This window comes from Thalassophryne amazonica, chromosome 11 (genome assembly GCF_902500255.1).
Source record: "Thalassophryne amazonica chromosome 11, fThaAma1.1, whole genome shotgun sequence".
NCBI lineage: Eukaryota > Metazoa > Chordata > Actinopteri > Batrachoidiformes > Batrachoididae > Thalassophryne > Thalassophryne amazonica.
The window spans coordinates 29,270,846-29,285,271 of NC_047113.1; the positions used below are offsets into that span (position 1 = coordinate 29,270,846).

Genomic DNA, 14,426 nt, shown 5'->3' on the forward strand with positions numbered 1-14,426 from the left:
GGGTGCAGGACTTCCTGAAGTCGATGACAAGTTCTTTTGTTTCTTGGTGCTTATGGATAGGTTATTGATAGAGCTCCATGAAACCAAATGCTGAATCTCCTCTCTGTAAGCAGTTTCTTCACTGCTTATGACTTGCCCCACCACTGTAGTGTCATATGCAAACTTAATGATGGTGTTTGTGTTGTTGATGGGCACACAGTCATATGTAAAATGGGAGTAGACGATGGATCTCAGCGAACACCCCTCTGGAGAGCCCGTATATAATTTAACAAACTTTAATTTTTTTTTTAACCAATATTGTTTGGGAGTTTTGTTTTTGCCATTCAAAAAAACTGAGAAGCAGTGATTCTGATTATACCTATGGGTACTATCTCACTGGACTGCAATTGTTGAAGTAGTTGAAGATGCAAGTTATCAACCAAACTGTGAATGAGCATCATATTCTCAGTTGGTATCTCATTGAAGTGATACAAATGACACGTCAACACATGTTCTCCAAATATCATCTGTATTTTGCATGGACTCATAGCAAAAATGTCCACATATGGACTTGAATGCCGGGTGGCACTCTCGCGAATGTCAAGTGCAGCCTTTGCAGACGCAAGGATGTGCTGATTTGCATGTGAATGCATTGTGGTACACTCACGGTTGTCTAACGCCACTCGCAGCTGAACTAATGACACGTCTGGGCAAAAAGCGGTCAGCTCGTATTATTCTGTTATTATCCATGTGAGTAGATGCTGTGGAAACTAGTGCCCTATAAATAATAGTAATATAAAATAAATAATAATGAATAAATAATAATAATGATGATAAAAAAGCTTATCCTAGCTCTATAGAGGGGGGAAAACAGGAACAAGTGTGGACAGTGCACTCAACAACTTGCAGAATGATGTCCCTACTGTATCTACTGTCCTCTCCTCCATGTCCATTATACAATCCCCCACTTATGCCTTCATTTTATCCTTGGCTCTGAGAGCCACGTGCAGCACTCATCCACATGTGGCAATGTCCAGCACTGCTTCAGGGGTGTGTGTCCTTTGATTTGATTTATTCAGAAATAACATAGTAACTACGTCCTCCTCTGTCCTCCTGTGTTTTGACTCTGATGGACAGATGACATCACATTTCCATGGCAGCACAGAGAACTGCATTTAGCAGGATTTTCACAGTTTAAAGACGGATAGTCATTGGAGAGAGCTTGATTTGATCGGAGTTGGCCTAAAAGCATGTTGTCATATTTCCCCACTGTCCATGCACTATCCTCAGCTGACATGTCAAATAACTCCACCGCACATCCTCAGAGAGAGAGAGAGCTCCAGATGAAAACAGATTAAAAACCACACAGCGCTGTATCGAGTACTGTCTGCTTGTGAGCTGTTTCCAGCCCAGAAGCCCAGAATGCACCAGTGTTCAGCCACAGGATTTTAAATTCAATTTCCATTGTACTCTCCCATTTAAAAAATAAAAATAAAATAAAACATTAAACGCATGGTCCAGAAAGCTTGGATGGGAGTCTTGAAGTCCACTGCAATGGTGTGTGCTGGCAGCAGCTCGGCCACTTTCAGAAGCGATTGTTCCTCTCTGGTCATTTCCGCTATTTTGGCATGGTCCCATGGCCACTTGTGTGTGTCTGGCACCTGGAATGTCAGATCATTTTTTCTCAATTCACCCACAATGTAGTTTCATGGCTCACCCATCTCTCACACAGTTCTCTCACCAATCTCTCACGTTAGGAGTCCAAGTGAATACATTTACTTCCTAAGTGAATGTATTCACTTGGACTTGGTTGCACTGGGTTGTCCTTCCGATATGCGCATACTGAGAGTACCCTTGTCGCCTCGCCAATTTTGATCAGTTCAAAATCCAGGCATGACGGTTGTGACGCCCTGCGAGTCAAGTGAGGGAAGAACACACCCAGTGGACGTCACACAAAATCAAGCAGTATCCCTCCCAATTGCTGTTTGCACACTGTCGTGGCCCAGTTAGATTGTACCCTAAGGTTAAGTTTGAGGACGGAGCATGTAAACCTTTTTCTAGACAGTACAAGTTTAAATTGCAGCTAAGATCATGACAGCCCAACACTCCCAAAGAGTTAAACAAATCCCCTTTCTAGTTGCAAACATAAATGTAAGTTATACATTTTAGAAAGACAGTGTGGGCAGGTGATGTGCAATGCATGTCTAATATGATGTTTTGTTGCAGCATGTTTTGTTGTTTCAGCAGCTTGCTACAAGTCAGATGTTAAGCAACCTTAACTTTTACATTCTGTGCTTGGAATCTAAGCTCTCTCCCTGTGTGTATGCAGATAAACATCTCTGACAACCATGCCCCCTCATGGATACATCAGTCCACATCAACTCAATTTAAACTAGTCAACCACAATCCCGACATGAATTTTGCTATACCGACAATCACAGCCTCTTGCACACCCTTTCATCTTTCTCTCATAACAGACCGATACAAGCACTCTCACACTCACTCACTCACAGAGATGTGTTTTGGTGGCCTCTCTTCATCTTCTCAATGCTGCATCCACTGACACCCCAGGGAACATCCCCACCATGAGCAGGTTTCCATTTTCACTTTGTGTTTAAATGCGTAGCATGATGTGCAGACACACAAAAAACACACAACAGAAACACAATCACAGACAAAGACTGGAGATAACTGGTGATTCAGTTGCATGCTGATTTTTCCAACAGTATAAGCAAAAGTAAACTGGGTAGGATTTCTGTGACAGGAGGGAATTGTTGGGATGTGAGTGTGTATTATTGCAAAAACATATGAAAGGCATGATGCATATTTTGCCTACGCTGCACACAGATATATATATGTATACATGTGTGTGTATATATATATATATATATATATATATATACGAGGTCTATTAGAAAAGTATCCGACCTTATTATTTTTTTCAAAAACCATATGGATTTGAATCACATGTGATTGCTTCAGACAAGCTTGAACCCTCGTGCACATGCGTGAGTTTTTCCATGCCTGTCAGTTGCGTCATTCGCCTGTGAGCAGGCTTTGAGTGAGGAGTGGTCCAACCCCTCGGCGGATTTTCATTGTCAGGAAATGACGGAATGATTTGGGCTTTTTTTCCATCAGAATTTTTTCAGAAACTGTTAGAGACTGGCAGCCGGAAACCATTCGAAAAATTTATCTGGCTTTCGGTGAAAATTTTACGGGCTTCACAGAGAATAAGGACTGTTACTACAGCTTTAAGGACGGCTTTAAGAACACTCGGCGCGCCGCGCTCCGTGCCGCCATTGAGAGCCACAAACCACCGGATCATTTCTAAATGGATGGCTCTGTGGATCCGATACCGTTGTGTGCACTTTCTCTGGTTATCACAAGAGCTGGACATCAGCCATTTTCTGGCAGATTTCACTTTTAATAAGAGATTTTGTCATGGAAAGCCGAGCGGAGGCTTTGCGCGTCACGACCGATTTGCTGATGGAGCGAGACAAAGGAACACCTCCATTTTGGTCTCACAGGATGGCTTTGAGATGGCGTTCAGACAACTGTCGGTGGTTTCTCCATCGAGTGATTATCCGAGAAATTGTGGATGTGCCTAGACATGCCAGAACATGTCCCGTGAGGCTTCATCACGGCGTTGCTTTGCCATGCCGAAAAACTGCTGATGTCCGCGTCTTTTCACAATTCCTGTGCTAGTCAGACGACGTCCCGGATAAAACACAGCATCCAGTTTGGAAATGAATGGCACATTCCACTGTTACAGGAGTTTTTGTCATGGAAAGAGGAGAGGAGGCTTCGTGCCGCATGGCGCACAGCAACTACAAATACTTGTAGTGCAAAGTGGCAGGACAACATTCAGCAGTAATGGATATGTGTAAATTCCATGACCAGAGCAAGAATATATACAGTTGTTGATCATTGTGCAGAGAGTATTGTATGTATAAAGTGCAGTATCTTCACAGCAGCTTAGGTTAGGGAGGTTAGGGAATTGGCGGGAGTGGAAAGTGAAACAGTCCAGTTTGTGTTTATGTGTGAGTGGAGGGCAGCAGGGGGAAAGGGGGCAAAGCAGGGAGGGAGTTGAGTGTCCTGACAGCCTGGTGGAAAAAGCTGTCTCTCAGCCGGCTGGTCTTGGCCTGGAGACTGCGCAGTCTCCTCCCCAACGGCAGCAGGCTGAAGAGGCTACGTAATGGATGAGTGGGGTCACTTACGATCCTAGTGGCATTCCGGGTGAGGCGGGTGTTGTACAGTTCTTGGAGGGGTGGGAGAGAGGTGCCCGTGATCTTCTCCGCTGCTCTCACGATGCATTGAAGAGACCTACGGCAAGTCGCTTTGCAGGCGCCGTACCACACCGTGATGCAGCATGACAGGACACTAGTGCACTAGAATTAGTGCGTTATTCAACATTAAAAGATATATGTTATATTTTAACTTTGTACAAATGACAGAATTGACATTAATGGAGTTATTCTATTAGTATTTTCACAAAACCAAAAGTTAGTATGATTTTATTTTTCAAGACCTCCGCCTGACCGGAGCATTATGATTAGTAAAACCCCTGGCAAAAATTATGGAATCACTGGCCTCGGAAGATGTTCATTCAGTTGTTTAATTTTGTAGAAAAAAAAGCAGATCACAGACATGACACAAAACTAAAGTCATTTCAAATGGCAACTTTCTGGCTTTAAGAAACACCATAAGAAATCAAGAAAAAAAAATTTGTGGCAGTCAGTAGCGGTTACTTTTTTAGACCAAGCAGAGGGAAAAAAATATGGACTCACTCAATTCTGAGGAATAAATTATGGAATCACCCTGTAAATTTTCATCCCCAAAACTAACACCTGCATCAAATCAGATCTGCTCGTTAGTCTGCATCTAAAAAGGAGTGATCACACCTTGGAGAGCTGTTGCACCAAGTGGACTGACATGAATCATGGCTCCAACACGAGAGATGTCAATTGAAACAAAGGAGAGGATTATCAAACTCTTAAAAGAGGGTAAATCATCACGCAATGTTGCAAAAGATGTTGGTTGTTCACAGTCAGCTGTGTCTAAACTCTGGACCAAATACAAACAACATGGGAAGGTTGTTAAAGGCAAACATACTGGTAGACCAAGGAAGACATCAATGCGTCAAGACAGAAAACTTAAAGCAATATGTCTCAAAAATCGAAAATGCACAACAAAACAAATGAAGGAATGGGAGGAAACTGGAGTCAACGTCTGTGACTGAACTGTAAGAAACTGCCTAATGGAAATGGGATTTACATACAGAAAAGCTAAACGAAAGCCATCATTAACACCTAAACAGAAAAAAAACAAGGTTACAATGGGCTAAGGAAAAGCAGTTGTGGACTGTGGATGACCGGATGAACGTCATATTCAGTGATGAATCTCGAATCTGCATTGGGCAAGGTGATGATGCTGGAACTTTTGTTTGGTGCCGTTCCAATGAGATTTATAAAGATGACTGCCTGAAGAGAACATGTAAATTTCCACAGTCATTGATGATATGGGGCTGCATGTCAGGTAAAGGCACGGGGAGATGGCTGTCATTACATCATCAATAAATGCACAAGTTTACATTGATATTTTGGACACTTTTCTTATCCCATCAATTGAAAGGATGTTTGGGGATGATGAAATAATTTTTCAAGATGATAATGCATCTTGCCATAGAGCAAAAACTGTGAAAACATTCCTTGCAAAAAGACACATAGGGTCAATGTCATGGCCTGCAAATAGTCCGGATCTTAATCCAATTGAAAATCTTTGGTGGAAGTTGAAGAAAATGGTCCATGACAAGGCTCCAATCTGCAAGGCTGATCTGGCAACAGCAATCAGAGAAAGTTGGAGCCAGATTGATGAAGAGTACTGTTTGTCACTCATTAAGTCCATGCTTCAGAGACTGCAAGCTGTTATAAAAGCCAGAGGTAAAAAAGCCAGAGGTATAAAAGCCAGGACACAGCGATAGTAGAGGAGAAACACTAGTGTTTACCCTGTTAGTTTGTCTAAACTAATGATAGTCTTCTCTCCTTGCTTCAGTCATTTTCTGTCACTGTTATCACTTGTGAGGCGTATTTTTTTCCTACACTACTCATCTGTCACTCCAGTGCTCTTCCCACTGAATATCAATGACTTTTATCTCTCTTACCTCCTTTCTTCCTGTCTTTAGGGTTGACGCCATGCAGCGACGCCACACCACACTGAGGGAGAAGGGGCGTCGTCAGGCAGTGCGAGGTCCAGCCTACATGTTCAATGAACGTGGTTCGCCGCTCACTGCAGAGGAGGAGCGTTTCCTGGATGCCGCTGAATACGGAAACATTCCTGTCGTCCGCAAAATGTTAGAAGAATCCAAAACTCTTAACTTCAACTGTGTGGATTACATGGGCCAGAATGCGTTGCAGTTGGCAGTTGGCAATGAGCACTTGGAGGTGACTGAGCTGCTGCTAAAGAAGGATGGGCTGGCTCGGATTGGAGATGGCTTACTGTTGGCAATCTCTAAGGGTTATGTTCGCATTGTGGAAGCCATTCTGGCACACCCCGCTTTTGGCGGAAGTCTCCGGTTGGCTGTAAGCCCCCTGGAGCAGGAGATGCGTGACGATGACTTCTATGCCTATGATGAAGATGGCACTCGGTTTTCACATGACGTCACACCCATCATCCTGGCTGCTCATTGCCAGGAGTATGAGATCGTCCATATCCTTTTGACTAAGGGGGCTCGCATAGAACGGCCGCATGACTACTTTTGTAAATGCTCAGAATGTATAGAGAAGCAGAAAAAGGACTCTTTCAGTCACTCCCGTTCCAGGATGAATGCATATAAGGGTTTGGCCAGTGCAGCTTATCTGTCACTCAGCAGTGAAGACCCTGTGCTGACCGCACTCGAGCTCAGCAATGAACTGGCAAGGCTAGCTAACATCGAGACAGAGTTCAAGGTGAGACATTCTCATTGCTTTTCATGTACCTTCTACATAATACCTCAACCAAAGAGATGATTTAATCACACTTTAGTATGTTTCTTTCTTACTGTTATCAGAATATCTGAAAAACCAAGCAGCAATCTCGGGTGAGAAAAACGTAAGCCAAGGCAGAAGTGCCAAAACCTGCAGTTCCTTGAATGGAGAGTTGAGGGAAGTTCCAAAAGTGAATCAATGCCCTTAGAATCCCACATTAAAATATCCAACTTTACAGCAAAAATAAATATGTTTACAGTTTGGTCTGTACAGCTCATTTCCCCAATTATGACAACTGTACAGATAGTGTTTCTATAAATTAGCATTTTAAGGTATTTTAAGCCATAGTTTTATGAATAATTATGAGCATCCTTTGAATGACAACCAGTGTGACAGTCCAGGTGCTACCAGCGGGCTCTAGCTGCTGTGGATTGTTTATCCTTTCCATTTTGTTTGAAATGTTTGACATATGTGAGATACAGATTTCTGTGAGGTTAAATGTACTAATGGACCATCTAAGACATTTGTGCTCTAGTGTTTCCACTGAATGAACTATTACTATTATTTAAATTGTATTTTAGTGCCATTAACAGCGGGTATCAATAGCTTGGTGACGTTAGCTACATGTGGCATCAGTGCCATAGTTTTTAATACCCACATCCACACCACCTGTTTTCAAAGCTACAACCCAGTCCTCAAAAATATTTGTTAACCAACCATCTGCCAAATTACATAGTCTGTTAGACGAAGCCAGCTTGGCAACTAGGAGATATGCAGGAGTGTGCAGGCATCATTCATCCTGCTTAAATCATGTCGTCCTTGCCCATGCCCTGTCCCTTTTACCATTTTTGGGTTGGACAAGCATTAGGTGGAGTCAGGCACTACCAAGATGGTGACATTTTTAAGCGTCCCATTTGAGCGTTGTGCCCGTTCATCAGAGAATGCACACGTCAACAGATGACTTTGTCCAGTACATAGTGTAAGTCAAAAACCCATTTGATTCAAAAGTAAAACACAGATCCATGCCTGATCCACTCAGGATACCCAGAGCAAAATGACAGTAGTCAAAACAAAAATATTTATTTTTATCCCTCTTTGAGTTCCATGTTATCTGAACTTTGATGAAAACAGCATGTCCACCTGCAGTTCAGTTAAGAAAAGCTAAACAGAAGACCTTGAAATACAGAATATATGTTTTTCTGTTAGAACCTTAAAGGTTCACAGTCCGTTTCTAGATGTGTTAAATATACATGAAATGCACTGTTTTCTACCTGAAATATATATATATATATATATATATATACTATATATATATATATTATAATATAGATATGATATATATATATATATATATATATATAATGAAAAAAACTTTGCACCAGGCAGGATCAAAGAGTACATAAATATAGTGTATACATCATCTGGTGGTGGTACTGCAGTACTATCATAAATTTTGACTTTATAGCAGTCATAGATGAGATCACCAGTGAAAAAATGGTAAGATGGTAATCCAATTTAAACACTTTTTTGTGGCAAGGCATTTTATTTGATAAGTGGAAAGTGAATTTGTATAGAAGATTTGTTATAATGTATGTCTGATGTGAAAGAAATAGCTTTTAAAAAGTGAACTGGTGGCTTTTGGATTTGACCTTTGTTTTGTTGGACACCCATGGATGCAAGACAAATTGTGTCTATTAAGCTGTCATCTTTCTCACAGAAATTACATATAATATATAAATGCATGGGCATACAGAAGAGAGAGCAGAAGGTCTGACGAGAGGGTCTTGCTACTCACTTGGCAGCTGAATTCGAATGTTTCTGCAGATTTAGCAGTGCTGCTCTCATTTTGTTCCTCTTGTAATTGAATGCCTTCTTTGTTTTTAACAGTTAATTTTGGACTTTTCCACTTTCTTTTAGAGCTTCCAACTGGTGTTTTACAAGCACATGCATCCATGTTACTTCTTTGCAAGGTTTTGCATATGCGCAAGATCATACCTTTGCTTTCTTATGGTAAACAGGCACATGTGGAACGTGTTTATTAACGTCTACAACCAACAGTGTGTAAAGCACTTAAAGAGATATTAGCCTCTACTCAGGGTTGATTAGAGGAAACTTTTGCATTAAGTCAGAATTAACTGGAAAGGGATTGAGTACCTTTATGGTTTGTCATAACTTTCTCAGCATGCTCAGAATAAGGAGCTGGCCTGTCAATATATGTAAACTTGGGTTGGAATACTTCTCTGCCTGTGTCCTTGGATAAGACACTTCATCTACATTATCTGAGTCCACCCAGCTGTAAATGGATACCTGCCTTGGCTGAAGAAGTAACATGCATCCCATCCAGTAGAAGCCATAGTGTCTCAGCTGTTTCACGCTACAGAATCCAGAGCTAAGCACAGGCACTGATGGGTCTGAGGGCCAGTACAGGACTTACTGAGTCAACACACTCTTTGCCCAGTAATACATAAATAATATATCATGGAGCTGAGAAATGGGGGCTCTTCATTGAATGAAAAGCAGGCGATACAAAGCATTTTCAATTTCCTTTTTTGTATCGCCATGTTTTAAGATTTGTATCGCCCTGATTTTATTGCCACAGTTTCCAGGGCAATAAAATTGATCGGACGAGTGTATGATTTATCAGCCCTATTTTTTGTAATGAGGGCTGGTTTATGAGTATAGGGCAGATTTTTGTTGTAATATGTGATAATAAATATTATTTACATAATGCTTTACATATGTAAGTCTCTCTACAAATTACAGCTCAACATGAAAAGATATTTTTTAAATACTACATCAAGAGGTGGTTACTGCAAAGGTCAGAAATGTGAGATTTTCTTTGAAAACCTTAATGTTCTAGTTGTCAAGTCTTTATTGTTGTGACAGTTGTAGAAACAAGGGAAATGTCTGATGTTTCCAAATGTTTTGATCCAGAGTGTCAAACTGTTTCTTAGTGGAGGTATCAGATCCATATTAGGGCTGGGAAAACTGATGAAAATAATTATCATAAAAAAATAGTCAGGTACCATTCATTATTAATGAAATGACTAGTCTATGGTTAATCTTGACAATATAATAATTAGTTCAAATCTAAGGGCCCTGTCCCACTGGCGTTTAGGAGGATTTGCGTATGGATTGCGCACAAAATTGTCCCATATTCGCCAAACATCCGCAATATCCGTGTAACATGCCTGTATGAGTCGGCCGTCATCCGAACACAACTGTGATCATCCTCAGAGGCACGCATGTCCGCAGCCAGGATTTTTGAGCTGTTCAAAAATCTGAATGCGGACGACATCCGTCTTACATACTCCATATATACTCAATTCATACACAATACATACTCACTCTATGCACTGTATATCTTCCGTTAACCGCTGATATCCGCAACTGACAGGGATTTGCAGCTTGGCAGCGGACCGGGACAGTGTGTAAAACAGATATATATCATGCCCATCATGTCCACATCACAGACTGAAATAAGTTGTAGCAAATGCATACAGATTGGCCACGAATAAAGCGTTTTTATTACATCTGCTTTGCAGCTGATTTGCGGACAATCTGTGAATGCATAACAAACATGTCACGTAAACCCAAAGTACTATATGTGGCAGAAAGTGACATACCTGCCAGTCAGTGCCGGTCCGGCTGTGTAAATCCACAAAGACGTAATAGCTGCTGCAATCCAGGACTTTTATTTAACACCAACAAAAGGAAGAGTTACTGTTTACCCACAACTGTGACAATCTCAAAAAAACAAACAAAAAAAAACACCGTCTCACACCCCGAGCGGCTTCCCCCCTCCCGCTCCCCAAACTCATGAACAGTTAACCCTTGCATGACAACATGAACATTAACTCTGTGATCAACTTGTAAAGTCCAGCAAATGCTCCAGAGGCTGTATTGTTGGTGTGAATATTGATGCCAAAAGGAGCGAGTGCGCTTATTTTATGACCGCAATGCAGATGCCGTGCACGAGCAACACCTGCGCGATGCATTCATAATACACCCGTAATACTGCCGTGATAATCTCATGTGTCGGATCAGTTTGCTCACTACATGCGTTATATAACCATGATTGTTCATCATATATTCGCTATATTCGCTCTGTTGAAAGCCTTAAGGACAAGTTGGAACATGTCCTGCCTGTTAAACAATTTCTCATATACTCACTCCACTGAAAGCCATCAAAAGCCGCCTGGATTTTACAAATGGTTATCAACACGGAGGTGTTTTTCCTGTGCCGCCGCACCGCGTCGGCTGCGTCCCAACGCGCGGATCCGTCCGCACGTCTTTCATTAAAAAAATCTCCTTTAACAGTGGAATATCCGGATAAAATGCTGAAACCGACTTCTTCTGAAACTTCTCTGTTCTCTCACGACATCCTGGATCAATAGAGCCTGAAATGTGGAGGTTTTCAGCTTGAACAGGCTGACGACGGCGGCTGAGAGCGCTGAGCGACGTCTCGCACCGTGGGAAGTCCTTAAAGCGACAGAATCACCTCAAAATCTCTCATCAGCCGTTAAAATTTTCACTGAAAACCAGCTTAATTTTTCGAACCACGTCCACTTCGATGTGTCTCACAGGTTTAGAAAAAATTTTGATCAAACAACGCGCCAGTCTCTCAGCAACTTCTCAGACAAAGGAATTCCGACGAGGGGCTAGACGACTCCTCCCACAAGGAGTGCTCACAGACGAATGACGTCACAGACAGGCGTGGAAAAACTCACGCATGCGCACGAGGGTTCAAGCATGTCTGACGTAAAAACATATGAATGAAATCCATATAGTTTTTGAAAAAAATAAAAAGGACCGTTACTTTATTGACAGCCCTCGTATTATTAATATATCCGTAATTCATACTGGGACATTTGTCATTTTTGGCCATTTTTGTTGCGGACGACAACGAACGCCCGCAATTTGTGTACTCAATTCATGCATAATTAATCCTCTCCCCAGTGGGACAGGGCCCTAAGCATTGAAACTCAAACTTCACATTAATTGGGTAACGCAGTCTTGTTTGAGGGCAGGCGCTAAAGGGGTAAAATGTGTCGCATATGATGTAATTTCTCTACTTCCGAGGACCAACCATGGCATTTTCAATGGGTTTTTGTGGAAATTACATGCAAACAAAGTGAAAATACAGGAGGTGCCCGTTGAGGGGGGGTCCTGTTGTGTGGGCCGCTGAAGAGGAGGTACTGCTGGCCCACCACCACCAGAGGGCACCCTGCCTGGAGTGCGGGCTCCAGGCACCAGAGGGCGCTGCCGCCTCACAGGAGTAGCCGGGGTGACAGCTGACACTCATCACCTATGACAGCTGTCACCACTCATCTGATCAGCATCGGTATATCAGCAAGACGTCATCTCCACCTCTTGGCCGAGATATTGCTTTACCAGGAAGGTAACGTTCTCAGCTGACTGTGAGATTTTTCGACAGTAACCTTTTGTGACTTTTGTGCATTCTATAGCAGACTCTTTTTCCAACGAGAGGTGGAGGTGGTTTTCCTGCCGTGTGGATTGCTGGGTGCATACGCGCCCACATTTAATTGTTTTTTGTTCCTCGCCAGCAGTACCAGGTCCGACACGCGGAGGCAGTGGCCACCTGGGAGTTCGGGACTTGGCGGCTCCAGTATTTCCCAACAGGATATCTCGGCCAACGTCATGGACCCCGAGGGGCGTCAACCGGCCGTTGAACGGCCAATGGAAGAGCAGGGTGCACAGGCGTCTGCAGGAGGAATGATCGGTGAGTTGCAGCGAATCCTCACCGTTTTACGGCTCGGCTGGATCTGATGACCGAGCAGAACGTCCTCCTTAACCGCAGGGTGGAGGCTCTCGCCGCGCAGGTGGAAGCGCGCCCTCAGGGCACTGCTGCGGCTCCCCCTCCTGTCGATCCTGTGCGCAACAGTGACGTTCCACAGGTCGTTCAACGACCCCTCCCACCTTCCCCTGAAGCATACATAAGCCCTCCAGAACCGTACGGGGGTTGTGTGGAGACATGCGCGGACTTTCTTATGCAGTGTTCGCTCGTCTTTGCACAACGTCCCGTCATGTACGCGACTGATGCTAGTAAGATAGCTTATGTGATTAATCTGCTTCGCGGCGAGGCAAGCGCTTGGGCTACAGCGCTCTCGGAGCAAAATTCACGGCTCCTTCTGACATATGATGGGTTTGTGAGGGAGTTCAGAACAGTGTTCGATCACCCAAATAGAGGAGAGACCGCTTCAGCCGTGCTGCCGTCAATGAGACAGGGGCGCCGGAGCGCAGCTGCCTATGCAGTCGACTTCCGCATCGCGGCTGTGAGGTCCGGCTGGAATAGCACTGCCCTCCGCGCCGCCTTCGTAAACGGACTATCGTTGGTCCTGAAGGAGCACCTGGTGGCCAAGGACGAACCGCGGGATTTAGACGGGCTTATTGATCTCGTTATACGATTAGACAATCGGTTAGAAGGACACCGTCGGGAACGAGACGAAGGGCGTGGCCGGGCACGCGCCGTCCCTCTCCCTTCCGGTTCCGACCGAGTTCCGCCCTCCCCACGCTCCACGGCCTCTACGCTCCGTGTGGTGACAGCTCCCCCTGCTGACGAAGCTATGGACACGAGCAGGGCCACATTTAGGGCAGCAGATAGACAGAGGAGGCTGGCCCGCGGAGCGTGCTTTGTTTGTGGCTCAATAGAGCATCAAGTGAGGGACTGCCCCGAGCGGTTAAACACCAACGCCCGCCCCTAGACACTGGGTTAGGGGTGGGCCAAAACATTCACGTGGGACATACCCATATTGCCACACGACTCCCAGTGACAATCCTTTATGAGGATTTAACCCTGAAGGCCCCAGCACTGGTGGACACGGGCTCTGAAGGGAATCTGTTAGACAGCAGATGGGCCAGGGAGATAGGGCTCCCTCTGGTGGCGCTTACCTCGCCTGTGCAGGTGCGGGCACTAGATTGCTCCCTGCTCCCTATAATCACACATAAGACACCACCAGTAACTCTGGTGGTGTCATGAAATCACCGGGAGGAGATCGAGTTTTTTGTGACTCCTGCCACCTCCCGTGTGATCCTAGGGTTCCCCTGGATGTTAAAACACAATCCCCGGATCGATTGGCCGTCCGGGGTAGTGGTTCAGTGGAGCGAGACCTGCCATCGGGTATGTTTAGGTTCCTCGGTTCCTCCCGGTTCCCAGGCTAAGGAGGAGGTCAGAGTCCCGCCCAATCTAGGGACGGTGCCGGTGGAGTACCATGACCTTGTGGATGTGTTCAGTAAGGATCTGGCGCTCACCCTTCCCCCCCACCGTCCGTATGATTGTGCCATTGATTTGGTTCCAGGCGTTGAGTTCCCGTCCAGCAGGCTGTACAACCTCTCACGACCTGAACGCGAATCGATGGAGACCTACATCCGGGACTCTTTAGCCGCCGGGTTGATCCGGAATTCCACCTCCCCGATGGGTGCATGTTTCTTTTTTGTGGGTAAAAAAGACGGTGGACTTCGTCC

At 44.3% G+C, this 14,426-nt stretch overlaps 1 protein-coding gene across 1 annotated transcript in view; it reads left to right on the top strand.

Moving 5' to 3' along the window:
• The window catches only part of LOC117519650 (short transient receptor potential channel 7-like), a 214,412-nt gene that overhangs the window by 35,159 nt on the left and 164,827 nt on the right, over positions 1-14,426 (top strand). Inside the window, exon 2 of the mRNA XM_034180923.1 lies at positions 6,161-6,923. Coding sequence (XP_034036814.1) covers positions 6,161-6,923 — 763 coding nt within the window. The remainder of the gene's footprint in view (positions 1-6,160; positions 6,924-14,426) is intronic.